The sequence below is a fragment of the Eriocheir sinensis genome, chromosome 19 (assembly GCF_024679095.1).
Source record: "Eriocheir sinensis breed Jianghai 21 chromosome 19, ASM2467909v1, whole genome shotgun sequence".
In the NCBI taxonomy this organism is placed as follows: domain Eukaryota; kingdom Metazoa; phylum Arthropoda; class Malacostraca; order Decapoda; family Varunidae; genus Eriocheir; species Eriocheir sinensis.
Window position 1 is genome coordinate 12,869,703 of NC_066527.1, and position 27,003 is coordinate 12,896,705.

The 27,003-nt window shown below is 45.7% G+C and overlaps 1 protein-coding gene across 1 annotated transcript in view; it reads right to left on the bottom strand.

Moving 5' to 3' along the window:
- The window catches only part of LOC127000710 (mucin-5AC-like), an 83,854-nt gene that overhangs the window by 14,905 nt on the left and 41,946 nt on the right, over positions 1–27,003 (bottom strand). The window contains exons 2-7 of the mRNA XM_050864728.1: positions 12,462–12,614; positions 4,779–5,049; positions 3,628–4,130; positions 2,364–3,458; positions 1,830–2,002; positions 1,372–1,518 (exon numbers count right to left, since the gene is read on the bottom strand). Of these exons, the coding sequence (XP_050720685.1) occupies positions 1,372–1,518; positions 1,830–2,002; positions 2,364–3,458; positions 3,628–4,130; positions 4,779–5,049; positions 12,462–12,614 (2,342 nt within the window). The remainder of the gene's footprint in view (positions 1–1,371; positions 1,519–1,829; positions 2,003–2,363; positions 3,459–3,627; positions 4,131–4,778; positions 5,050–12,461; positions 12,615–27,003) is intronic.

Sequence of the window (27,003 nt, forward strand, 5' to 3'; positions counted from 1 at the left end):
AGAGGAAGATTGTTCATGAAGTGTTGTCACCTGTGTCAAGCAATTCATCTGGTGAAACAGTGCTGAACCCACTGCAAATTAATGCTGAAGGTGAAATTTACCTGTCACCACTGATGCAGGAGGAAAGCTCTGATGGACTGTCTGAGTGACTACATAGCAGTATTTTAGTTTACTGAAGGTTGGTGGTGGTGGTAAGAAAACACAAATTTTAATTTATGGGAAAACTGTTTTCTCAGTGTTTCATCTAGGTTATCTTCAGCAAGTTGAAACATATAGGGTTTACAGAGTTCCTGTCAATTATGTGTTTTCTTATTGCCACCATCAATTTCTGGTATATATACAGTATTATATCCTTCATGCCATGGTCTTAAGTCAACTTTTTTGTTATATACTTAATCGCTTCAACCTGCTGAAACTTGAATGAAGAATATTGTATTATGTTCACTTTTTTTCTGTTTATCTACCTACATTATAATCTACTTCAATTGATGCATATTTCCTATGTAATTTACTGAGGAATGATTTTAGTTTCATTCATATCTACTGTGTCTCCTGATGCAGTCACCTCATTTACTTCATCATCAGGTATATATATATTTTTTTCGTTCAGTGTTATATGTAACATCTAAGTATTACCAGTAGTTTACATGAACAAAATGAGGATATCTGCTAGCTAATGGGTATGCAAGTACAGGTAAGAAATCACAACTCTAGCTTCAGTGTTTGTTGAGTGGTTAAAATATTAGTTGCAGCTAAATACTCAGTTATTTTAGCAATAATGTTAGAAAGTTTTGTAATTTTCAGATTTTGTTTGATATGCAAAACATATACAACAGGTTTGTACGCATACAATTGCACACTGTTTATTTTCACCCATGGTACCTGTTTCTGTAAGATCCCTGGTTTCAATTATGTTGTCCACTCTGATAAGCCACTATTCAGTTAAATTTGTTAATATCATGGCAAATTGATTTCAAACTTAAATTCTAGTCAAGTGTTGCTGGTTATTCAGGTACCCAGTATGGATGCGTGATGTTTTATGTGGAATTGCTGTTATGCCAATAATGTGGATGCTAATGCGAATTCTGAAAGACCATGATATACTAATTTCTAGTATGTGAATAGAGCTAGTGTATCAGCTGTATATATTTTAGTCTGCCCAGTCTTGCTCAATACTCTGTAATGACTGCCAAAACTATTGATGTTGAGAGTGGCTAAAAATGGAAATATGGGCATTTGTTCTCCAGACTAATGCCTACTGCAAAAACTGAAATTTATGTGATATTAACTTAAAACAGATAAAATGTATTGACTGTTGCACAGTGTGTGTGTATGTGTGTGTGTGTGTGTGTGTGTGTTCCGTCCACTCACCCATTTTCTCCCTCCACTGGCTTGGGCTGCAGTGCCTCCTCCTCCTCCATCTGTTCCTCCTCGTTCTCCTCCTCCTCCTCCTCCCCGTGGTGAGGGTCGTCCTCGTCCTCCCTGTCCTGGCTGGTGCTTGACTCGGACTCCTCCAACCTGAAGAAATAATGTCCTTTAGTGATGTCCCCCTGTGATAATATTCTGTGAAGGCATCTGTTACTGATACTCTGATTATGAAAACTGATTGATTCTCTCTTCTCTTCTCTTCCCTTTCCTTTCCTCTCCCTTCTCTTCCCTTCTTTTCTCTCTTCTCAGTTCTCCTATCCTCTTCTCTCCCCTTCCCTACTCCCCCATCCCCCCTTTTCCCTTCCCTTCCCTTCCATTCTCTTCCCTTTCCTTCTGTTTCTCTCCTCTTCCCTTCCCTTTCCCTTCTCTCCTGTCCTCTCCTCTCTCTCCCCCCCTCTCACCTGCTGTTGCGAGTGCGTGACCTCCGAGGTGCGGGCAACACACCCTCTGAGATCAGCTCTTCGTATATCTTCCCCTTGCAGGCACGGGGAGCCCTGGACCGGCCCCCCGCCACCCCCATGCCATTCCTTGTCCCTGTGCGGTGTGGACGACTCCCCCCGCCAACGTCCCGCCGCTGTGGAGTAAACAAATCAGTCACTGGGGTCATGGCACCTTAGGGGATGAATGGGTACAGACTTTCTTTTTGAGTATTAACATTCATATCTTTGAGTGTGTGTGTGTGTGTGAGTGTGTGTGTGTGTGTGTGTGTGTGTGTGTGTGTGTGTGTGTGTGTGTGTGTGTGTGTGTGTGTGCTGTTTTTTTATGGTAAAGGAAGCAGCTCAGTGGAAAACAAAACAAGAAAACAGAATTATCTTTGAGTGCATGTGTATGCCTTTTTTTTTTTTTTTTTTTAAAAGAAAAAAAAAAAAAAAAAAAAAAGTTATATACTGATTTACTTATTTATTTAGTGATTTTGGTGCTGGCTCTCGACTCACCTTCTTATGGGTGGCTGCGTCTCCCTCCTCCCCAGCCTCCTCCTTGGCCCTCTTCCTGGAGCGTGGCACCGGGCTGGCCATGCCGTTGGTGGTGGCCGTGGTGGTGGAGGCGGTGGAGGTGGTGGTGATGGTGGGGGTGGCAGTGGTGATGACAGTGGCAGTAGTGGTGGTGGTGGTGGTTACGGTGGTGGTGGTGGCAGTGGTTCCAGCTGGTGTGTCTCCCTCTGCTCTGTCTGTTCTCTCCGCTCGTTCTGTTCTGTCGTTCCTCTCGTCGTCCCTTCGGCCTGTGTCGCGTCCTCGCCTGTCGTCGTCGTAGGCGCGTTCAATCACCAGGTCAATCGTCTTGGACACCAGGAGGCTCACGTCACACATCCCGTTGAGGCGAGCGCTGTCCATGGCCTTGTGCAGCTCTGAGGACTGCTTGCGGCCCCCACCCTCTTCCTCCTTTGTGTTGTTGTTATTGTTGTTGTTGTTATTGTTATTATTGTTGTTGTTATTGTTGTGGTGGTGGTGGTGGTTGTGATGGTGGTGGTTGTGGTTGTGGCTGTTGTTGTTGTTGTTCAGGTTCTCCGGGCGGAAAAATCGCGGGGGGTATTCTGGCCTGGAGTCTGCTGAAGGCGGGGTGAGCGACGGGGGTGTGGTGGTGGTGGTGGTGGTGACAGTGGTGGTGGCAGTGTTGGTGGTGGTGGTGTTGCTGGAGTGTGGTGGCGAGGGGCTGTGTGGTGTTGGTCCCCGCACCATTCGATCCACGATCTTGTTGATGAGCTGCTGCTGCGAGGCACACAGGGTTGTCTCCGTAGTCAGGTTGAGCGGCTGATCCTCCGCAGGGGGGGAGTGGGGCTGCCCAGGGGGGGAGGCGCGGCTGTAAGGGGTGGCAGCATCATAGGAGGGGCTGATCTGCGGGGAGGCTGCTGATATGCTGTGTTGGGGCAGACACCCGTTGGCTGCACCCCTACGATGCTGCTGATGATAATGATGCTGTTGTTGCTGCTGTTGCTGCCGCTGCTGCTGCTCCTCCTCTCCCTCCCCCTTGGCCTTCCCTCCTCCCTGTGACCAATGGCTGTTTATTCTGTGTTTGTCGTCAGTGAAGTTTTTCTGTGGACAAAAAATAGTGGATTAAAAACAGACTCTGGAGCTGCCTTGTGGGCAGGGAAGAGTTTGCTATCAAGGAAGTGTGTGTGTGTGGATAAAAAGACTCGTGTGCTGGCCAGGGTGAAACAAGTGTGTTATTCAGGCAGGTATTTCAGGGGCAAGACTCACTCACCTTCTGCTTGTCTGTATCAGCAGGTGTTGATGGCACAGCAGGAGGTGGGGGTGTGGTGGTGGTGGTGGTGGCAGCGGTGTTCTGCTGTGCCTGAAGGAGATTCTCATGGAGGTACCTCTTCTTGGGGGGCTTGGGGGGGGTCATGGCAGGGGGCAGCACCTCAGCGGGGGGCGGGGCTGGGGCTGGGGCTGGGGTGGGTGCCAGGCGCTGCAGGGAGCCGCTCCAGGAGGCCAGTGTGGCGGAGGTGACGGTGTTGATGGTGTTTGTACTCATTGAGGAGGCGGCGACGGCAGGGGTGTGGGTGTGGGGGAGCGAGCCGGCCAGCGGGGAAGCATCGGGGGGACGGGCAGTGGTGGCGGGGCTGGTGGGGATGATGCTGGTGGTTGGGGTGGGACTTGGGGTCAGGTTGGTGCTGCTGCTGCTTGTGGTAGTGCTGCTGCTGCTGCCGCTGCTGCTGGAGGCGGTGGACAGGAGGGTGCTCAGGCCGCCCATCTGAGCCTCATCTGTGGACAGGACGGGTGTGTGAGACAGGCGACACAGATAACACAGACCTTCCCTTTCATTCACTCACGTCTGTAAGTTCTCCATTACTAATAAAAAAGCAACTAATGCAAGGTAAAATTGGGGGAATATGCTAAATTGCACATTGCATCAGTGCTCACCTCTGTCTCTTTAGCTCCTGATCATGTGGTGAGTGAAACCCATTACCTCAGGACATAGGGCAAATGTAACATCCAGGTTACTACAGTTTACCTTCCCCAGGCACCTATTTCTCAACCAGCCTGAGAGGGAGAATGAACAGCTGGGAGGGATATGTGTTTATTACCCTGGCCCCGATCGAGTCAAGGCGTACAGAGTGGTAGCTAGGCATGCTAACCACTCCACTGCTACACCTAGCACTACAACACACTCATTCACTACTAAATGCTGTCCTCTGACCCTCACCACCACTACAACTGTTATTGATGTCACCCCATTCACTACTAACTGCTGGCCTCTGAGCATTACCGCCACTACAACTGTTAATGCTGTCACTTCATTCTCTACTAACTGCTGCCATCCATTCATTCCTCACCCTCACCACCACTACTGCTATTGCCCACAACATGTACCGCCACCACCCCATCAGCACCACCCACACCAATACGCACCAGCCAGCTTGCCGAAGGTGATGGCACCATCGGTGGGCAGTGGGTTGCATCTAGGAACCTTCTGGTTGGAGGGGCGGGCTGGGGGGGGACGCGGGGGCTGGGCGGGGATCTTGTACCACTTAAAGTCAGGGTTGGCGCGCAGGAAGGCCTCTTTGTACTGCCGGGCCAGCTCGGTGTAGGAGGTCTTCTGGTGTGCTGGGAGGTCTGCCCACCACTCACCCAGGATCTTGGTCACCTGGCGGTTCTCCAGGTGAGGGTATTTCTCGCGTACCTAGAATGAGAGGCGTGTTAGCAGAGGATACTGGAGGGCTTCTGGTGCAACGGTGGATAACAAGAGGAGGAGGTGGAGGAGGAGGAGGAGGAGGAGGAGGAGGAGGAGGAGGAGGAGGAGGAGGAGAAGGAGGAGGAGTCTGTCTGTTCTTATGGTGAGGGTACCACTTGTATACCTTTGTGTAGGGGGAAGGAGAAAGTGGGTTTGAATTTTGAAATATAAATAATAATAATTACAAGACTAATAATAGTAATAATAATAATATTGGTACTACTTCTAATAATAATAATAAAAATAATAATTACAATAATAATAAGAGTAATAATAATAATTTTGGTGCTGCTACTACTACTACTACAAATAATAATAATAATAATAATAGGACCGTCCATTTTTGGGGGGTGAAAATTTGTGATCTGAGCTGGTTTGTGTTTAACTTATAGATGTCTCCATTTAACACCCCTTGATTTCACTGCAAAAAATTATGCCAAAATATTGCAAGTGAGTTGGTCTTTTTATCTTGTGTTACAGTATTTTGAAGTTTTGTGGTCAGATTGGGTGATTGCGTGCGTGTGAGGGGGTGTGGTCCAACGCTTGAAAAAAACGTGGGCAAAATTACAGCCCAAAAGTCATTCAAGAGTAAGGTAAGGTAAAGTTGAGAGCATACGATAGCGCTGCGTGTGGCTGTGGTGATCATCTCTATACCACTGGCCCTTGAGCATGTGGTGGGTGAAAACCTTTTAATACAACACAGGGTAATAAGAACATAAGAACGTAAGGAGTCTGCAAGAGGCAAGAGGCAAGAGGTTTCCCCAGGTACCCATTTATCAACCTAGGCCCAGGTATTTGTAGTTAGACATGCTAATCACTGCACCACGGAGACACTTTCAGAACAGTGCAACTCTTCACCAACGCTAGTGAATTTGTGTGTGTATGTGTGTACTTGTGTCTTGTCTGTCAGCCAAGAGGAAGAGAGAGCAGACAAGAGCAGACCTGTTTTACATGTTACACTACACACACTCTCTTCCCAGCTGTTATAGACATTCATGAATGTCTATTGTGTTATCCACACACTTTCAAGACCCTTTCAAGATGCCTAAGAGGAAGGCCCAAAACCCTGAAAAAAGCAAAGTATGAAAAAAACTTTAGACAGCTGGCAAGCTATGTTTGACTGAGTCACCCATGCCACCGACAGCACCCACGCCACCAGCAGAGCCCTTGCCACCCTGACTCTCACCACACTGTCTCCCTTAACATCTACAGCTACAGAAAACAATGAAAACATGAATACAACCTACACAATTAAAAAAGAATCACTAAAGGATGCTATCCCAACTGCTGAAGGTAAAAAATTAGCTTCTCATCCCAAAGTTTGAGAGGCAACCCATGATACCCTTGTAGTACTTTAACCCTTAGATGGCAGTGGAACTATATATAGACAGTCCAAAATTTAGTCAGTCAGTTTTGTATGCCAGAAATATAACAACACTTCCAGACTGCAGTAGAATCTATATAGGCTATAAACGATAGTTAAAACATCTATTATGTGGCATAACTATATTTATGCTATGGTCCTAAGGTCAGCAGTGACTATATATGAGGCGTGTCGTGCGAAAGTGGTCTAACCCTCAAAAATGGCGAGTTGGAGTTACAGGCGGGAACCTGTTGTCCTGAGGTTTAATTATCTTGTAGTGATGTCTAAAAAAGCAAAAGCGAACATCCTGCGGGGTGTACTAAGGTCTAAAGTGGCTTGTTTTGGTCCAACACGTGGTGCAGACTAACTTTAGATCAGGAGCGAAAGACTTTTTTCGATTTAAAAAATTTGTATAGTCAGGAATTAGGCACAGCAACATAATTTTTTTACAGAACACTTCTTATTCCATATACTCTTTAAAAATTAACCTAAAACCATGACTTTCTAGGGAAAAAAATAGTGTGGGAGGAGGGAGTAAATAAAAAATTAGACCATAACCCCAAAAAATTTAAAATTTATTAAAAACTCAATGGCATGAAAGATCTAGCCTTAACATTTAATTTGATATATAATAGTAATTGCACCACTTTATTTGGTAGTAATCAGTCGGGCGGGTTAGACCACTTTCACACGACGCGCCTCATACAGACCATTCATTTTTGGGGGAGGTACTCTTCAAATACTGCTGCTGTCTAAGGGATAATGTGCAATATTCTGTCTTCAGGATTACATGTGTTTAACTGATTTCTGATTTTTTCTCAATAGGAGGTGACTAAGTGATGCAGACAAAATTTGTCAATTCTGTGTGTCTGTCAGTGTGCTTGTGATAAGTAAAATCTATGTATAAGTGGTGGAAATTAAAATTTATAACATTTACACACTGTCATATAAGATCAAACCTGAGTCCTCTAAGTTTGAAATGCATCTTAAACTTTGGGAGCAGTTTTCTCAAAATGTAATTAAGCAGACTTTGACCTCAAACAGCTTAAAGCCTATTGGTTGTACAAGGAATTTTGATGTTTCTGGAGAGTGCATAACAACTTGCACAATTTGTCTGTTGTTCATGTCTACTCCCCAGGGTTCAAGCACAATCTGTCACCAAAGTTGGGAAAAATGGTGAAATTTTTGTCTCATTTCCAAATCGCATATTTTTGAAACTAGGTGTGATATCAGTAGGAATGGTGGATAAAATAAAGAACATTCTATTCATTGATTAATCTCACAAAAAAAAGACAAACTTGATTCTCTAGGGCGTGATCGAATTTAAAAAATACAAAAATGACAATATTCCAAAACTTGACTGATTTTCAAAAGTGAGAAACCAAGAACTTCTCATGCTAACTATTATTATTAGGGAGCATACACCCTGGGCCAGTTGCTTCAGTCACTCGCTGCCTCCACTCCCAACGGTCCCCCAGAGCAAGCCCCACATAGTTACTCTATCCATTCTAAGCCCCTCCCTTCATCAACTTACCCCAGCCATGAGTTATGTGGGTGTCCCCTTGGTCTCCTCCAATCACGGTTGTCTTGTACAAAAATAACCCTATGAGCTGGATCACTATCCGGGAGGCATACGTGCCATGTGCCCATATACCCGGAGTTGGAATTCATGGACTAAACTGGTAACATGCCTCAATTCAGTTTCATGGAGTAGTTGCTGCTTTGACACAAAATCATTCCAGTGATACCTCATGATCCTATGAAGGCAATTGCTGGCAAAGGCATTAATATACCTCATCAAGTCCCTATTCAAGTGTCCATGTCTCACAGTCATACAATAAGACAAGGAACACAAGCGACTTGAAGATTTGAATCTTTGTCTGCCTGCATAGATATCGACAATGCCATATACTCATATTGAGGAAGTCCGTAACACCGTTGGCCAGGCCAATCTGTTGAGTGACCTCCTGGTGAGACCCACCATTGTTATGCACTATATTACAAAGGTATGGGAAGCTTTTGGTGACCTCGACATCATCACCACATACGTGAACAGACTGAATTGTGTCATCCAGCAAGTCTTTAAACGACTGGACCTTGATTTTGGCCCAGGAGACCTTCAGCCCCAGAGGCTTCACTTCCTCATGCAGAACTTCAAGAGCCATCACCAGGTTCTCCAGCAATTACATGAAAGTACAGCATCATCAGTAAAATCAAGGTCAGTGACCTTTATGTCGCCAACAGATGCTCCACAACAACTTTGATCAACAACTTTGCCTAATAGACAATAGTATAATAGCCTAATAGTCTCATTGATGCCCAAAAATGTGTACAATATCATGAAGATCAGACAAAATTCAGAAACATCACGGGTAGAAGGATGGTTCCTTCAAGCAGTTTGAATGCTGGCTGGATTAACTATACTTGTCTAAATATGGCCAATAATAATACTGATATACAATCTAATAAGTGATCTACTCATATGACAGTAAGATGCATTAGGGAAAAAAAAAAAAAAAAAAAAAAAAAAAAAAAAAAACGGGGGGGGGGGGTTACATGCATACATGTAAGGGTGAAAGCGGGTGAACAGAAGGGGACAAGAGAAGAGTACATGGGAGGATGAGGATGTGGATGTGGATGAAGTCAAGGAAACAGGTTAGGATATTTTTTTCACAGTAAGAGAAACAGCTCAAGGGCAAAAACAAAAAAAGCCCATCTGAGCACAGGTCCTGTAAGTCATAACAAAATAAAGTGGCCCGAAGAGAGGCCAGTTTTGGAAGGAGAGGCGCCTTGATATTCCCTTCCTGAAAGAGGTCAAGTCTGCAGGAAGAAATACATATGAATTAAGGCCTTCTGTCTGTATTTCCTCCTGCCGATGACTTGAACTCTTTCAAGAAGAGAAAAATCAGGACACCTCTCCTTCTGAAGCTGACCTCTCTTCTGGCCACTCCATCCTGTTAGCATTTATAGAGCCGGTGCTTAGACGACTTTTTGGTTTTTGGTTTTGCCCTTGAGCTGTTTCTTTTTTTTTTCCCTTTTTTTTTTTTACAACAAAGGAGACAGCTCAAGGGCACACACACACACACACACACACACACACACACACACACACACACACACACACACACACACACAAAAAAAAAAAAAAAAAAGCCTGCTACTCGCTGCTCCTAAAAGAATCCAAAGAGGTGGCCGAAAGAGGGGTCAATTTTGGGAGGAGAGGTGTCCTGATACCCTCCTCTTGAAAGAATTTAAGTCGTAGGCGGGACTAAATAAAACCTGTTGCACCCCCTGGCTAGAATCAGCAGACCTATTATTTCCAGTGATCACGTTACCTTAAAAACTGTGGTGATCGTCATTATTGATCTCATTCAGGGAAAGTGCTTGGAGGCCAGTGACACCTCTCCTACATGGGTGACGCCAACATTGGAATAAAAAAAAGGAGGAGGAGGATGTGGTGATGGTTTTGGGAATTCCTCATTAGCAACATTTTATTATGATGTTTACACTGGTGGAAGAGGAAGTGGAGGTGGGAAGGTGATGTTAGCATTGTGGGTGGAGGTGAGGTGGAGGAGGAGCAGGAGGAGGAGGAGGCAAGGACTGGAAAAAAAAGTCCTTGATATCTCTCTCTCTCTCTCTCTCTCTCTCTCTCTCTCTCTCTCTCTCTCTCACCAGTGCCACATGAGTGAATGAGATATATATGCACAGTGGGGAGGAGGAGGAGGTGGGGGCAGGGGAGGAATGGAGACAGAAGGGAAGTATGGGAGGACAGAGATGGAGGAGGAGGAGGAAGAGGAGGAGGAGGAATGGAGACAAGGGAAGTATGGGGGAACAGAGATGGAGGAGGAGGAGGAAGAGGAGGAGGAGGAATGGAGACAAGGGAAGTATGGGGGAACAGAGATGGAGGAGGAGGAGGAGGAATGGAGACAAGGGAAGTATGGGGGAATAGAGATGGAGGAGGAGGAGGAGGAGGAAGAGGAGGAGGAATGGAGACAAGGGAAGTATGGGAGGAACAGAGATGGAGGAGGAGGAGAAGGGGGGGAGGAGTGGAGACAGAAGGGAAGTATGGGGGAACAGAGATGGAGGAGGAGGAGGAGGAGGAGGAGGAGGAGGAGGAGGAGGAGGAGGAGGAGGAATGGAGAATTACAAAGAATTACATAGAAAATCAGACCACACAGACCCCATGGTCCAGACTAGGTGGCCTGTCCTTAAACCTAAGTGATTTTACTTTAATCAGAAGGCTCCAAAACGTTGCATTTCTACTCTAGTTGATATTAAGTTGAAGAAAGTGATGGTTGAGCTTTTTTTTGAAGGAGTCAATCGTGTTACACTGGACCACTGATGGTGGGAGCTTATTCCATTCTCGCACTACAACGTTGGTGAAGAAAAATTTGGTGCAGTCTGAATTTATTTGTCTAAATCTGAGTTTTATGCCATTGTTCCTTGTTCGCAAAGTGTCATCGATCATAAACAATGTTGATCTGTCTACATTCGTGAAACCATTAAGTATTTTAAAACATTCGATCAGTTTTCCTCGGAGGCGACGTTTCTCAAGAGAGAACATGTTAAGGGTGGAAAGCCTTTCTTTGTAGGATTTGTTGCGCAAGGAAGGGATCATTTTCGTTGCCCGACGCTGAACATCTTCTAATTTAGCAATATCCTTTGCATGGTGGGGAGACCAAAACTGTACCGCATATTCCAAGTGGGGTCTGACTAAACTATTGTAGAGCGGAAGTATTACATCTTTATTCTTGAATAAAAAGTTTCTTTTAATGAAGTCCAACATTCTGTTCGCTTTATTTGCTACATCGATGCATTGCTGTGAGAATTTGAGGTTTGACGTGATTTTGACCCCCAAGTCCTTGACGCATTGAACGCTTTTGAGTTTAACGCCGCGCATTTTGTAATCGAACTTCTTATTCCTCGTTCCAACTTGAAGGACCTGGCACTTGTCTACGTTAAAGGGCATCTCCCATCTATCCGACCAAGCTGAAACTTTGTGCAAATCCTCTTGGAGGCCTTGCCTGTCTTCGTCAGTGAGAACCGAATTACCAATCTTTGTGTCGTCTGTAAATTTACTAATGCGATTATTGAGTCCAACATCCACGTCGTTGATGTAAATAATGAAGAGCACTGGGCCAAGAACCGAGCCCTGAGGGAAGCCACTAGTGACCGGCGCCCACTCTGGGTTAAATCCGTCAATCACTACTCTTTGTTGTCTGTTGCTCAACCAATTCGCGATCCATTGGTTTACTTGACCGTCAATATCTATTTGCTTTGATTTGTAAAGTAATTTATGATGTGGGACTTTATCAAACGCTTTCTGGAAATCAAGATAGACTACGTCCAATGACTTGGTTACGTCATAAACTGAGAAGAGGTCGTTATAAAAGGTTAATAGGTTTGATAGGCAGGATCTTTTGTTTCGGAAGCCATGGGAAGTATGGGAGGAACAGAGATGGAGGAGGAGGAGGAGGGGGGGGAGGAGAGGAGACAGAAGGGAAGTATGGGGGAACTGAGATGGAGGAGGAGGAGGAGGAAGAGGAGGAGGAATGGAGACAAGGGAAGTATGGGAGGAACAGAGATGGAGGAGGAGGAGAAGGGGGGGAGGAGTGGAGACAGAAGGGAAGTATGGGGGAACAGAGATGGAGGAGGAGGAGGAGGAGGAGGAGAGTAATAGTAACCTTGAAGACCAACACCAAGGCAGCTTTTCCTTCTTTTCTTCTTTCTAATTTTCTCTGAGGTAATTTCTTCAATATTTTTCTTCGTAATTTTAAAGTTACTCTCTCTCTCTCTCTCTCTCTCTCTCTCTCTCTCTCTCTCTCTCTCTCAAGGTCATAAATTTATATATATATATATATATATATATATATATATATATATATATATATATATATATATATATATATATATTACTACTACTACCTCTACTTTCTTTTCTTCTACTACTACTACTACTACTACTTTTTCTCCTTCTTCGCCTTCCTCGCCCCCTTACCTGAGCTCGATGTCTTTTGCAGAATATGAGGAAGGCATTCATGGGGCGGCGCGCAGGGTGAGGGGGGGCGTCCTCCAGGGGTGGGGAGGCGACATCCTCACACTCTCCCTCCCCCTCCCCATCACTCTCTCCGCCACCACCCGGCCGACTCTCCTGCAACAAGAACACCACGTGAGCAGGATGGCCAGGGGAGAGGAACGGGTTAGTAAAGACATGTGTAGTGGATGGTTACATATATGATAAAAAGAGAACTTCAATTAGATGCAAAGATAAATCGATGAACTAGGAAATATGGCGGCGAACAACTGCGGCAAAATAACACAAGAACGGGAGGAGTCCCCGTAAAGGAGATGCACAATATAGATAGGCATGCCAGTCCTTGTCGACAGACCGACTTGGTCGGCGTCAGGCAATGTAGAGTTGGCCTGTCGACTCCCTTTGGGCAAGTTCCTGGCGCCCCGCCCCCCACCCACATGTGAACACACGCCTCTCGTTGATATACACATCTTAATTCAGTTTTATCACCTCTAAGGCATACGTGTCCCTTTAGCCTAACCTTGGTGTTTGTGACATTGATTTTGTCATTCAGACTATGTAACAACAATGTTGTAATTACTCCTAATGACACCCTGCCGCCCCCTCCCGCCCCTTTTTCCTCACCGCCCCTCCCCAGCTACTTCCACGGCGCCCCTGGGAGTGTATCGCCCACTTTGGAAACCATTGCTATAAACGGACTTTGGGATATATTTATGAATGGGGAGGGGAGGTGAAGAACTGCGACAAGGAACATAAGAACATAATTATGGAGTCTGGGGAAAGGAGAGGAACGGATTAAGTAGAAGTGAAGTTACTGCAGATATAATAGAAATTTACAGATGGAGGGAAGGATAGATCTAAAGCAGGAAAAAAAAACCCAGGTGTTCATTACGAAGAGCAGCAAGAACTTATATTTACAGGGAAACTTGTATTTGGTGGTGGTGGTGGTGGGGGGGGGGTGCTGCGAGGAGAGGGGAGGGGAGGGGAGGGGATGATTATTACGAGACGAGGGAGGTGGTGGTGACTGCGATGTGGTGGTGGTGGTGGTATGACTGATTTGTGTGAGGGGACTGTGGTGGTGGTGGTGGTGGTGGTGGTGAAGGAGACAACTGAAATAGTGATGGAGAGAGAGAGAGAGAGAGAGAGAGAGAGAGAGAGAGAGAGAGAGAGAGAGAGAGAGAGAGAGAGAGAGATAACGTGTCTACACCTTGACTGCTACAGGCTCAAGGTGGGCGTCCTTGGCAACCACCACCACCACCACTAGGCTACCCTCCCCCCCTCCCTCTCCCCCACCACCTCCTCAGACACCACCTGGACACTTCCTTCCTCAAGTCAGTACTACTTGCAACACCACCACCACCACCACCACTAGGCTACCCTCCCCCCTCCCTCTTCCCCACCTCCACCCCATCAGACACCACCTGGACACTTCCTTCCTCAAGTCAGTACTACTTGCAACACCACCACCACCACCATTATCATCACCACCACACCCACACCAGCACCACCACCATCACCATCATCACCAATTAGGCTGCCTTCCCCCTCCTTCTCCCCCACCACCTCCTCAGACACCACTTGGACACTTCCTTCAAGCCAGTACTACTTGCAACACCACCACCACCATCATCATCACCACCACACCCACACCAGCACCACCACCACCACCACCAACACCACTAGGCTGCCTTCCCCCTCCTTCTCCCCCACCATCTCCTCAGACACCACCTGGACACTTCCTTCCTCAAGTCAGTACTACTTGCACACCACCACCACCACCATTATCAACCCCCCACACCACCACCACCACTCACCACCACCACTGACACTGGTTGACTAAATGACTGACTGAACGACTGGTTGACACCACCTTCCTTCCTCACAGACACCACTTTGACTAAATGACTGACTGACCACTTGACTTCAAGCCACTGGCTGACTAAATGCAACCACCACCACCATCATCATCATCATCACCACCACACCCACACCAGCACCACCACCATCACCACCACTAGGCTGCCTTCCCCCTCCTTCTCCCCCACCACCTCCTCAGACACCACTTGGACACTTCCTTCAAGTCAGTACTACTTGCAACACCACCACCATCATCATCACCACCACCACCACCACCATCATCATCACCACCACCACCACCACCACCATTATTACCACCATTCTCATTCTCCTCTCCCTCCTCCTCCTCTACCATTCATCGCTATGCACCGCGACACTATGGGAACAGTCACCACCATCACCACCACCACAACACCACCACTGCCTGACTGACTGACTGGTTGACTAAATGACTGACTGAACGACTGGTTGACTAAATGGCTGACTGAATGACTGGCTGACTAAATGACTGGCTGACTAAATGACTGGCTGACTAAATGACTGACTGACTGACTGGCTGACTAAATGACTGACTGACTGACTAAAACTGACCCAATAAATGAATGAATGACTGACTGACTGACTGATTGAATATATAAATAACTGGCTAACTGAGTAATTGACTGACCAATTTAGGGGCAAGGGAAAGATGAAGGAAATCATAGTGTAAAGAGGGTGAAGAGATGATGAAGGGGGAAGGGGGAATGTATGGGGAAAACGAAGGGGGCATAGACAAGAGTATAAAGAAAGGGGAAGACATGATGTTGAGGGGTTGAAGTGGAGATGAAGGGGAAGGGGGGTGAGGGGAGGAGGCATAATATAGAGGGGGTGGAGGGAAGAGGTGAAGGAAAGACGAAGGGGAAGTGAAGGGGAAGGGAGGGGAAATGAAGTAGAGGGGGTGAAGGGAAAATGAAGGGTAAGAGGTGATGGGAAGCTAATAATGTAGAGGGGATGAGGGAATAATGAAGGGGTGAAGGAAGGGGGAGAAATAGTGAAAATGGGGTGATTGGAAGATGAAGGGAGGTGAGGGAGGGAATTGAAGAGGGGGTGGAAGGCAGAAGGGGAAGGGGAACGATGAAGGGGGTAAAGAAGAGGAAGGGAAGGGGAAGACATGATGTAGAAGGGGTGATGGGAAGATGATGGGAGGTGAGCAGGGGTGGATCAAATACAATTGTATTTGAATTGTATTTAAATACAATTTTAATGTATTTGTATTTGTATTTTGACATCCAGAAAAAAAGTATTTTGTATTTGTATTTGTATTTCGAGTCAAAACCATTTGAGGAGGATAAATACTGTTAAGGAAATAGAAAAAGAAGCAATGTTAAGCCGCGTTAAGGCGGAGGAGGAAACAGATTAAGGTTGAAGGCGAAGGAGGAAAGGATTAACGTCAGATCACGGGGAAAGCGGAGTAAGGAGAACATTAAGGGTGGGGAGTAAGGAGGAAATTAACCTAAGGTCACATGGAGGAGGAGTAGGAGAGGATTTAGGGAGTTACTGAGGGATGGGTGGCTCGGAAGAAGGATCCGCCCGCAAAAATGTGACGTCACGGAAATGGGAGGCATAGGGGATGAGATGTGAGTGAAGACGACGAGAGACAGTAAGCCGATCTACTGCTTTAACTTGGCATATGCACGACAGTCACCTATCAAAAAGAGGTTGCATCCATTTCTTGAGCGGACTGATGTCATTGCCGCAGCTGTCATGGGCCCCAGGTATATGCTGGCATGGATGCCATGTAAGAAAATGCAAAAGGAAAAGGTTTCCAAGATTGTGGACCTAATTATTTCCGAGTCAACTCAGTCGACCTTGAAGAAGAAAACATTTCAAGAGAGTGAGCCTTTGGTCTTTTCGGCTGGCATGAGTGCAACACGACCTCGTCTTTTTGCCTACATGCCTCCAGCTGGGCAAATGATGGCAAGTGCATCAACAAATGACACTACAGTGGTGAAGGCAGAACTTGAAACGTACCTAGAAGAAGGTGTTTTGCCTTTTGATGTCAATCCACTGAGGTACTGGCGTGATGCAAAAAGCTTCAAAAATTTGAAGCACTTTGCCAAGAATATTCTAGGGTGCTGTGCAACGTCGGCATCATCCGAGAGGGTGTTTAGTAAGGCCGCCAATTTTTACACTCCTAAGCGAGCAAAACTCGGCCCGGAAACCTTCCAGGCATTAATGATGATAAAATGCAATTATGATATGTGGTGTAAACTTGTGAAAAAAGTATCTTTATATTTTTTTGCATAATTTCAGGAGTATTTTTATTTGTATCTTTGAAATCTGGAATAGGAGTATTTGTATTTTATTTGTATTTTTAGATTCAGGAATAGAAGTATTTGTATTTGTAATTGTATTTTTAGATTCAGGAATAAAAGTATTTGTATTTGTATTTTTGGAATCCCGAACAAAAGTATTTGTATTTGTATTTGACTTATAAAAAATCAGTATTTGATCCAACCTTGGAGGTGAGTGAGGGAAATGAGGAGGGGGTGGAAGGCAGAAGGGAAGGGGTGAAGGGGCTAAGGAAGAGGAAGGGAAGGGGAAGACATGATGTAGATGGGGTGATGGGAAGGTGAAGGGGCTCTGAAGGGGGTACATAAGGGAAGGGTAAAGCCACCATCATCCCCCCCACCCCACCCCCCCGGGCTTCCTGTTACATCCATTGAGAACTAGCAAACTGGAAAGGGAACTGCATCTCTCTCTCTCTCTCTCTCTCTCTCTCTCTCTCTCTCTCTCTCTCTCTCTCTCTCTCTCTCTCTCTCTCTCTCTCACACATTTATCTATCTATGAGTACCCATCAATTTGTCTATCTATGTGTAGTCATATATTTGTCTCTGTCTACATATCTATTAATGTATATATTTACGTAATACTCATTTTTAATAAAGTGGGTGACAATATGTAGTGAAAGCACGAACTATTATCACATCAAAATGACCCCGTGACACACACACACACACACACACACACACACACACACACACACACACACATAAAAATTTTCCTTTGTATGCATGACAGTGTGAACGAATATTTGTATTGCGTGCATGGCTGTATGAATGTAGGGAAACACACACACACACACACACACACACACACACACACACATATATATAAAATTTTTCCTTTGTATGCATGACAGTGTGAACGAATATTTGTATTGCGTGCATGGCTGTATGAATGTAGGGAAACACACACACACACACACACACACACACACACATACACACACTTATTCACGCCACCTGACTGACAAATACATGACAAAACCGTATCAAACATAATAATTACGGGTTGTTTTGACATACGGAAAACCAAAGTAACAATGGCAACCCGGGAATTGCAGAAATCAGGGCAGACAGAGAACACGGTGGAAAGAGGACCTGACCCTTTGCCGGAGCAGGTGAGCAATACTAACACCAGAGAGAGAAAGAACCAGGTGGAAAAACGAAATTGGAACCTTTGCCAGAGCAGGATGGAGTACACACTAAAGGGCAAAGGCCTGAACACATATGCTCAGAACACTGTCCCGATTATTGCTCGGAACGCGTTACCAACACAGCAGAAGCATGTTCCTGCATACGCTATACCAACCTTGTCAAAGCAAGGACTAATGCCATTGTTCGGGGTAAATGGGCTACCATAACACAGATTCTCCCTTGCCGACACTGTGAGGAGTAATGCCAGACACGTGCCGGGAGGGCCGTGAGTCAGCAGTGAACGTGTTATAGTATTTGCCCCGACCAATCAGCCACTGCTTTGAAAATGTTGGTTTGGAGTGTTCAGGAACATGTTGCTGATGTGTTGGCAACATGTTCCGAGCATGTTTGGGACAATGTTCAGGGCAAATATATCCGGCCTTAACATCAGAGGGAAGTTCAGGGACAGGTGAAATGGTGAAAATGGAACCCTTGCCGGAGCAGGACAGAGTACACACATCAGACACAGAGAACCAGGTGGAAAGATGAACTCAGAACCTTTACCGGAGCAGGATAAAGTACACCAATATTAGACGGAAAGAAAACCAAGTGAAAAAAATAGGAACCTTTACCGGAGCAGGAAGGTGTGCACTAACTTCAAACAGAGAAAGAACCAGGTGGAGCGGTGATATTAGAACCTTTGCCGGAGCAGGATGGAGTACGCTATATATGTAACACTAACACCAGACGGGTAGAATACATTGGGAAAGGCCTATGTTCTGCAGTGTACTAATAATGGTTGCAAATGTAAGAAGTCAATTACAAAAAGAAGTTAATGGAAAATTTAAACATGCCAGAATTTTAACGTTTATGCTTTTAATATAAACACATTATCATCATCATCATCATCATCATCATCATCACCATCATCATCATCACCACCACCACCATACCCCAATACGACCAAGACAAAAACCTCAATATAAACATCTTCATCACCACCACCACCACCACTGCAATTATAATGGTGTTGATGGCGAAAAGCTCAACCACAGACCCAATGCGGCTGGTGGTGGTAATAATGGTGGTGGAGGTGGTGGGGGGAAGGGTTGTAGGCTTGGAACGCGGTCAGTAACGGTAAGACCTCCTCCTCCTCCTCCTCTTATTCTTCTTCCTCCTCTTCCTCCTCCTTTGCTACCACTATCACTGCCACCATCACCACCACCACCACATCCCTGCTTAGTCACCATCACCACCACCACCACCATTGCCTTCACCTCCACTAACACCACCACCACCTTTGCCTTCACCTCCAACACGATCACCACCACCATATCCTTCCACTACCACCATCACCACCACCTTCAAAACCCTGCTTAGTCACCACCACCACAATTGCCTTCACCTCCACTAACACCACCACCACCTTTGCCTTCACCTCCAACACGATCACCACCACCATATCCTTCCACTACCACCATCACCACCACCACCTTCAAACCTTGCTTAGTCACCACCACCACCACAATTGCCTTCACCTCCACTAACACCACCACCACCTTTGCCTTCACCTCCAACACGATCACCAACACCCTTGCCTTCACCACCACCAACACCACCACCACCATTGCCTTCACCTCCACTAACACCACCACCACCATTGCCTTCACCACCACCACCACCATTGCCTTCACCTCCACTAACACCACCACCACCATTGCCTTCACCTCCACTAACACCACCACCACCATTGCCTTCACCTCCACCAACACATCACCACCACTTCCTCCATCACCACCACCACCACTATCATTGCCTTCACCAAAAGTACATCCTTTCAAAATTTTCCTGATGAGAGAGAGAGAGAGAGAGAGAGAGAGAGAGAGAGAGAGAGAGTACTATGCTTGCAAATTTTAAAAGAAAGAGGAAACATGGAAACATGGACTAGCAGGCAGCAGAAAGCCTGTTGGCTCATTACTAGGCTGCCTGCGTTCAGTGATTCAATCAATCCGTTTGCCATAGGAGTGGCTTGCAGGGAAGGATTAAAGCACTTGTGTATCTACTCTTGGGAGCGTTCAGTTCACTCCCGATGCAGCAAAGTGGCGATCAATGCGTTTCTTGAAGGAGTTGATGGTCTCTGCGCTAACCACTTCAGCAGGAAGGCTGTTCCAGTGGCGAACAACTCTATTCGAGAAATAACTCCTGCCGATGTCGGTATTGCATCGCCTTGCTTGAATTGTTTTTCCGTTGTTTCTTGTTCTCAGGTTGGTTTGTAGCGTGAAGAGTTTAGAGTGATCAACGTTGCTGAGCTTGTTCAGGTACTTAAAGACTTGTATCATGTCTCCCCGCAGGCGTCTCTTTTCCAACGTGAAGAGGTTGAGTCGCTCGAGTCGTTCTTCATAGGGCTTCGTCCTCAGTGATGGTATCATCTTCGTGGCGCGGCGCTGTACTCTCTCAAGTAATTCAATGTCTTTCCTGTAATTAGGAGACCAGAATTGCACGGCGTGTTCCAGGTGGGGCCTTACCAGCGAATTATACAAGGATAACATAACTCCCGGCGTCTTGTATTCGAAGTTCCTCGATATGAACCCAAGCATTGTATTGGCTTTCTTACAGGCGGACTTGCAGTGTTTTATTTGTTTCAAGTCACTGCTGATGGTGACCCCGAGGTCTCTTTCCTCTTGCACAACATGTAGTGGTTCGCCACCCATGTGGTATGTGTGGTTGCTGTTTCTGGATCCGATATGCATTACTTTACATTTGGCAGTGTTGAAGGACATTGCCATTTTTCTGACCACCGAGTGATCTGGTCCAGGTCTCTCTGGATAATTTCGCAGTCTGCCGTTGTGAGGGCCTTCCCACCCACCTTTGTGTCGTCGGCAAATTTTGAAAGATTGGAAGAGGAAGAGGAAGAGGAGAAGGAAGAAGAAGGAGGAGGAGGAGGAGGAGGAGGAAACATGGACTAGCAGGCAGCAGAAAGCCTGTTGGCTCATTACTAGGCTGCCTGCGTTCAGTGATTTAATCAATCCGTTTGCCATAGGAGTGGCTTGCAGGGAAGGATTAAGGCACTTATGTACCTACTCGTGGGAACGTTCAGTTCACTCCCGTTGCAGCAAAGTGGAGATCAATGCGTTTCTTGAAGGAGTTGATGGTCTCTGCGCTAACCACTTCTGCAGGAAGGCTGTTCCAGTGGCAAACAACTTTATTCGAGAAATAACTCCTGCCGATGTCGGTATTGCATCGCTTTGCTTGAATTCTTTTTCCGTTGTTTCTTGTTCTCAGGTTAGTTTATAGCGTGAAGAGTTCGGAGTGATCAACGCTGCTGAGCTTGTTCAGGTGCTTAAAGACTTGTATCATGTCACCCCGCAGTCGTCTTTTTTCCAACGTGAAGAGGTTGAGTCGCTCGAGTCGTTCTTCATATGGTTTCCCCCTCAGTGATGGTATCATCTTCGTAGCGCGGCGCTGTACTTTCTCAAGTAATTCAATGTCTTTCCTGTAATTAGGAGACCAGAATTGCACGGCGTATTCCAGGTGGGGCCTTACCAGCGAATTATACAAGGATAACATAACTCCCGGCGTCTTGTATTCGAAGTTCCTCGATATGAACCCAAGCATTGTATTGGCTTTCTTACAGGCGGCCTTGCAGTGTTTTGTTTGTTTCAAGTCACTGCTGATGGTGACCCCGAGGTCTCTTTCCTCTTGCACAACATGTAGTGGTTCGCCACCCATGTGGTATGTGTGGTTGCTGTTTCTGGATCCGATATGCATTACTTTACATTTGGTAGTGTTGAAGGACATCTGCCATTTTTCTGACCACCGAGTGATCTGGTCCGGGTCTCTCTGGATAATTTCGTAGTCTGCTGTCGTGAGGGCCTTCCCACCCACCTTTGTGTCGTCGGCAAATTTTGAAAGATTGGATTTTAATCCTAGTTCTAGGTCGTTGATATATATGATGAAAAGTATGGGTCCCAGCACTGACCTCTGTGGCACTCCACTTGTGACCGGGAGCCACTCGGAGGCCTGTCCGTTGAGTACAACTCGTTGTTTTCTTTCAGTGAGCCAGTCTTTGATCCATGCTGTCAGATTGTCGCCTAATCCCGCCGACTTAAGTTTCTTGAGGAGTCTTTCATGTGGCACTTTGTCAAAGGCTTTCTGAAAGTCTAGATATATAACATCACTGGGGATATGATTGTCCCAGTTTTCATAGATACCTTGGAAGAAGTAGAATAAACTGGTTAAGCATGAGCGCTTGTTCCTGAAACCGTGCTGAGCATCGGAAATGATGTTGTTGTCTTCAAGGAACCTAACGAGTTTGTCTCTGATGATCTTCTCGAGGATTTTTCCCGCCACTGAGGTCAAGCTGATTGGTCTGTAGTTTAGGGCCACACTTTTGTCTCCCTTTTTGTAGATCGGTGTTACGTTCGCTTGTTTCCAGTCTTTTGGGACTTTGTTTTGTTGTAGTGACAGATCGTAGATGGCTGTGAGTGGCTTGAGGATTTGCTGCTTGAGTTCCTTGAGCAGCCTGGGTGACAAGTCGTCGGGTCCGGTGGACTTGTTTGTCTCGAGTTTGTCTAGGTACTTTTTCACATCCCGTTCGTCGATTGTGCCAATTTCTAGGAGAGTGATTCCCATCGGTGGGGAAGGGCTCTCGGGTATGGACTGGGTATTCTCGACCGTGAACACAGACGCGAAGTTCCTACTACTACTAAGAGGAGGAGGAGGAGGAGAAGAAGGTGGAGGAGGAGGTGGAGGTGGATACAACTTAACTACCACCTGCCACTCTCTCTCTCTCTCTCTCTCTCTCTCTCTCTCTCTCTCTCTCTCTCTCTCTCTCTCTCAACGAAATACCGGACCTATCTGAAAGCAGACTTTCGCACATTAAAAATTCTGTCCCTTGATAACCTATGCACGCTTAGTTGTTTCCCTGTTCTCTTGTTTATTTACTCATTGTCAAGCACGTTCCGTTGTCTCCCGGGAAGCAACTGACGGAGAGAGAGAGAGAGGGGAAGTGTTCGAATGGCTGGAAGGGACACTGAAGAAGACTGATATTTTTACTTTTTTTTATTCTCTCCCTCTCTGTCAGACGGTTATACAGGAGTGAGAGAATGAATGAATGAATGAGGTATGACGATGAGGCTATAGCAGTAGTAATATCAGCAGTAGTAGTAGTATAGTAGTTGTTGTTGTAGTAGTAGTAGTTGTTGTAGTAGCAGTAGTAATATCAGTATTAGTATTAGTATTAGTAGTTGTAGTAGTAGTAGTTGTTGTAGTAGCAGTAGTAATATCAGCAGTAGTATCAGTATTAGTAGTTGTAGTAGTAGTAGTGAAACAAGAAAGTATAAATGTCTCCACGCGTAAAGATATGAGGAAAAAATATATACTGAGGGTTTTCAAAATGTGTTACGAAGGCAATAATTTAATCTTACAGCCTCATTAACCACCACCACCACCACCACTAACCCGACACGCACACCAATACAACCACCACCAGTACTAGCTCAACACCACCATCTCCACTAAAAATCACCACTCCGTCAATACCTCAAGAAAACAAATATACACCGCCATCACCACCACAAACACCACCAGTACTAGCTCAACACCACCACCACCAGTATCAGTTCAACACCACTAATAATCACCACTCCGTCAATACCACCAGGAAACAAATATACACCGCCATCACCACCACAAACACCACCAGTACTAGCTCAACACCACCACCACCAGTATCAGTTCAACACCACTAATAATCACCACTCCGTCAATACCACCAGAAAACAAATATACACCGCCATCACCACCACAAACACCACCAGTACTAGCTCAACACCACCACGACCAGTATCAGTTCAACACCACTAATAATCACCACTCCATCAGTACCACCAGAAAACAAATATACACCGCCATCACCACCACAAGCAACACCAGTACAGGCTCAACACCACCATCTTCACCACTAAAAATCACCACTCCGTCAATACCACCAGAAAACAAGTATACACCACCATCACCACCACAAACACCACCACCTAATCCACTACTCTGTCAATAGGATCAACCATCAGAAAACAAGTATACACCACCATCACCACCACAAACAACACCAGTACTAGCTCAACACCACCAGAAAACATGTATGCACCACTGTCACCTCCACCAGTAAGTACTCTCCCTCCCTCCCACCACCACTACCACCACCCTTCACAATCACCACCTGTACTCCCTTATCATTTCTTCCACTGAACCAGGGCTACTTAACTGGCGGCCCGCGGTCTGAATACATACCTTCTGAGTGCTGTAGCTGAACCCCAGGCGATGAATTCTTGCAAGTGTATTTCTGTGATGGACTTTAGGCCCTACAGTCAGTCCAGGAAATACACTTGCAAGAATCCATCACCAGCAGGACCTTCCACTAACACCACCACCATTTGAACTTGTCTAACTGGACCCTTGCTCATAACAGTCGAATAGCCCTGCACTATAGCCTACCAATATAACCACCACCATCACCAGGACCTTCCACTAACACCACCACCATTTGAACTTGTCTAACTGGACCCTTGCTCATAACAGTCGAATAGCCCTGCACTATAGCCTACCAATATAACCACCACCATCACCAGGACCTTCCACTAACACCACCACCATTTGAACTTGTCTAACTGGACCCTTGCTCATAACAGTCGAATAGCCCTGCACTATAGCCTACCAATATCACCACCACCATCACCATGACTTGTACTCCATCAACCACCACCATTAACAACACCATTACCACCACCACCACCACTATCAATATCACTTATACCTCCCCCACGCAACGTTGCCAGATTGTCGTACTCAGCCTCTTATATTTACCAACTTCCGACCCAAAACTGTCTCCTGGGCCCCAGTAACTAGATTCATTTATATTTATCGTTAAAATAGTTAATTCCTGATGTTTCTTGGCAATAGTTAGGCGTCAGAAACCGGTAAATACTATGCTTTGAGTACGATAATCTGGCAACGTTAGGCGTCAGAAACCGGTAAATACTATGCTCTGAGTACGATAATCTGGCAACGTTAGGCGTCAGAAACCGGTAAATACTATGCTCTGAGTACGATAATCTGGCAACGTTAGGCGTCAGAAACCGGTAAATACTATGCTCTGAGTACGATAATCTGGCAACGTTTGGCGTCAGAAACCGATAAATACTATGTTCTGAGTACGATAATCTGGCAACGGTGCCCCCACGACCAATACTTCCTTAACAAGCATCACCACCATGACCAACTACCATCACCACCAATACAATTACAAATACCTCTACCTCTAATACCACCACCACCAATACCTCCACCACCACCACGACCATTACTGCTTCAATCACCACTACCACAATTGCTACCACTTTTACCACCTCCACGACCATTACTTCTTCAATCACCACTACCACAATTGCTACCACCTCTACCACCACTATCATCACCACGTCTATCAGTTAACACCCCGCGTGGCCACCATAGCAAAGGCAACAGAACTTGAAAGACCTCAGTCATGGTAAGAAATAAAGCTAATCTCTCTCTCTCTCTCTCTCTCTCTCTCTCTCTCTCTCTCTCTCTCTCTCTCTCTCTCTCTCTCTCTCTCTCTCTCTCTCTCTCTCATTTTTTCTTTTACGTACTGCTTATAGTACCTGTAGGCTCTGTCTGTGTGTCTGTCTGCTTGTCTATAAGTCTGTCAGGCTGTCTGTCTGTGTCTATAAGTCTGTGTATCTGTCTTTATCTATAAGTCTGCCTGTCTGTCTAAATTTGTCTGTGTCTGCCTTTCTATAAGTGTCTACAAGTCAGTCAGTCTCTCTCTCTCTCTCTCTCTCTCTCTCTCTCTCTCTCTCTCTCTCTCTCTCTCTCTCTCACACACACACACACACACATGAAGAGGAAGTCACAGTGAGAGAGAGGGAATCGCACACCAAGGTTAGGTAGGGGTGAGTGATCTCTCTCTCTCTCTCTCTCTCTCTCTCTCTCTCTCTCTCTCTCTCTCTCTCATTTACCTTTTATTTATGGCAGAACGACTATCTTGGAATAACTGGCGTATCTGATTCTCTCTCTCTCTCTCTCTCTCTCTCTCTCTCTCTCTCTCTCTCTCTCTCTCTCTCTCTCTCTCATGCGACGCCCCCTCCCCCCTTCTCCAGACAGCTTGCTATTTAAATCTTGCATAACGACTGCCATCTTACAGTATACTAACACACACACACACACACACACACACACTCACTCACAGACACGCGATGATCTGGCAACGTTAGGCGTCAGAAACCGGTAAATACTATGGTCTGAGTACGATAATCTGGCAAAGTAAAGATAAAAACTGCATTCTATATATATATTTTTTCAATTTAGAAGTGAGTCATTACGTGGAAAAAAATGATTGAGTCTAAAAAACATATATACGTACTAGTAAGAAAAGTGAGAAAGTAGAGACATACGAAAGAAAAGTAGAAAAGCGAATATGAAAAAATGAAAAAAAATTAAGAAAAATAAAGAAAAGTGAAAGAATGAAATGAGGCTGTGCAATGCCGATGAGGAAGAATGAGAGCGAAGAGAAGGAGGAGGAGGAGGAAAGGCAAGCAAACGTGAGAGAGAGAGAGAGAGAGAGAGAGAGAGAGAGAGAGAGAGAGAGAGAGAGAGATTATACCAGATAAGCATTCATTATTCCATGCTTGTTCTATAAATCTACGGTAAATGAGAGAGAGAGAGAGAGAGAGAGAGAGAGAGAGAGAGAGAGAGAAAGGAAAAAATGAAGAGCAAAACAATATACGAAACACCAATGCAAATTAGACAAAGAAATGAAAAAAATGGTGGCTTCTTTCAATAATCTTCAGCCTCATTAACAACCAACCTATAAGTATGAAAAGTAACCAGTCTAACCAACCCCAAAACACCCCTCAACACACCCCTAACCATCAAGCACTCGTGTATGAACTGTAGCTGGCAACACTGCAAGAGGAGACCTACGCCCATACTGCAAGCTGGTGTTCCTTCCTCGGCCGTTCCCTCGACACCAGTTCCAACAATATCGTTCACTCGTGCATAAGAACTTAAGATGGGAGTGAGGAAGGATGGGTTAGAGGAGAATTGATAGGAGTGAAGATTAGAGATGAAGAATGGATTGAGATACGGTATAATACATCGATAGGAGTGTAGAA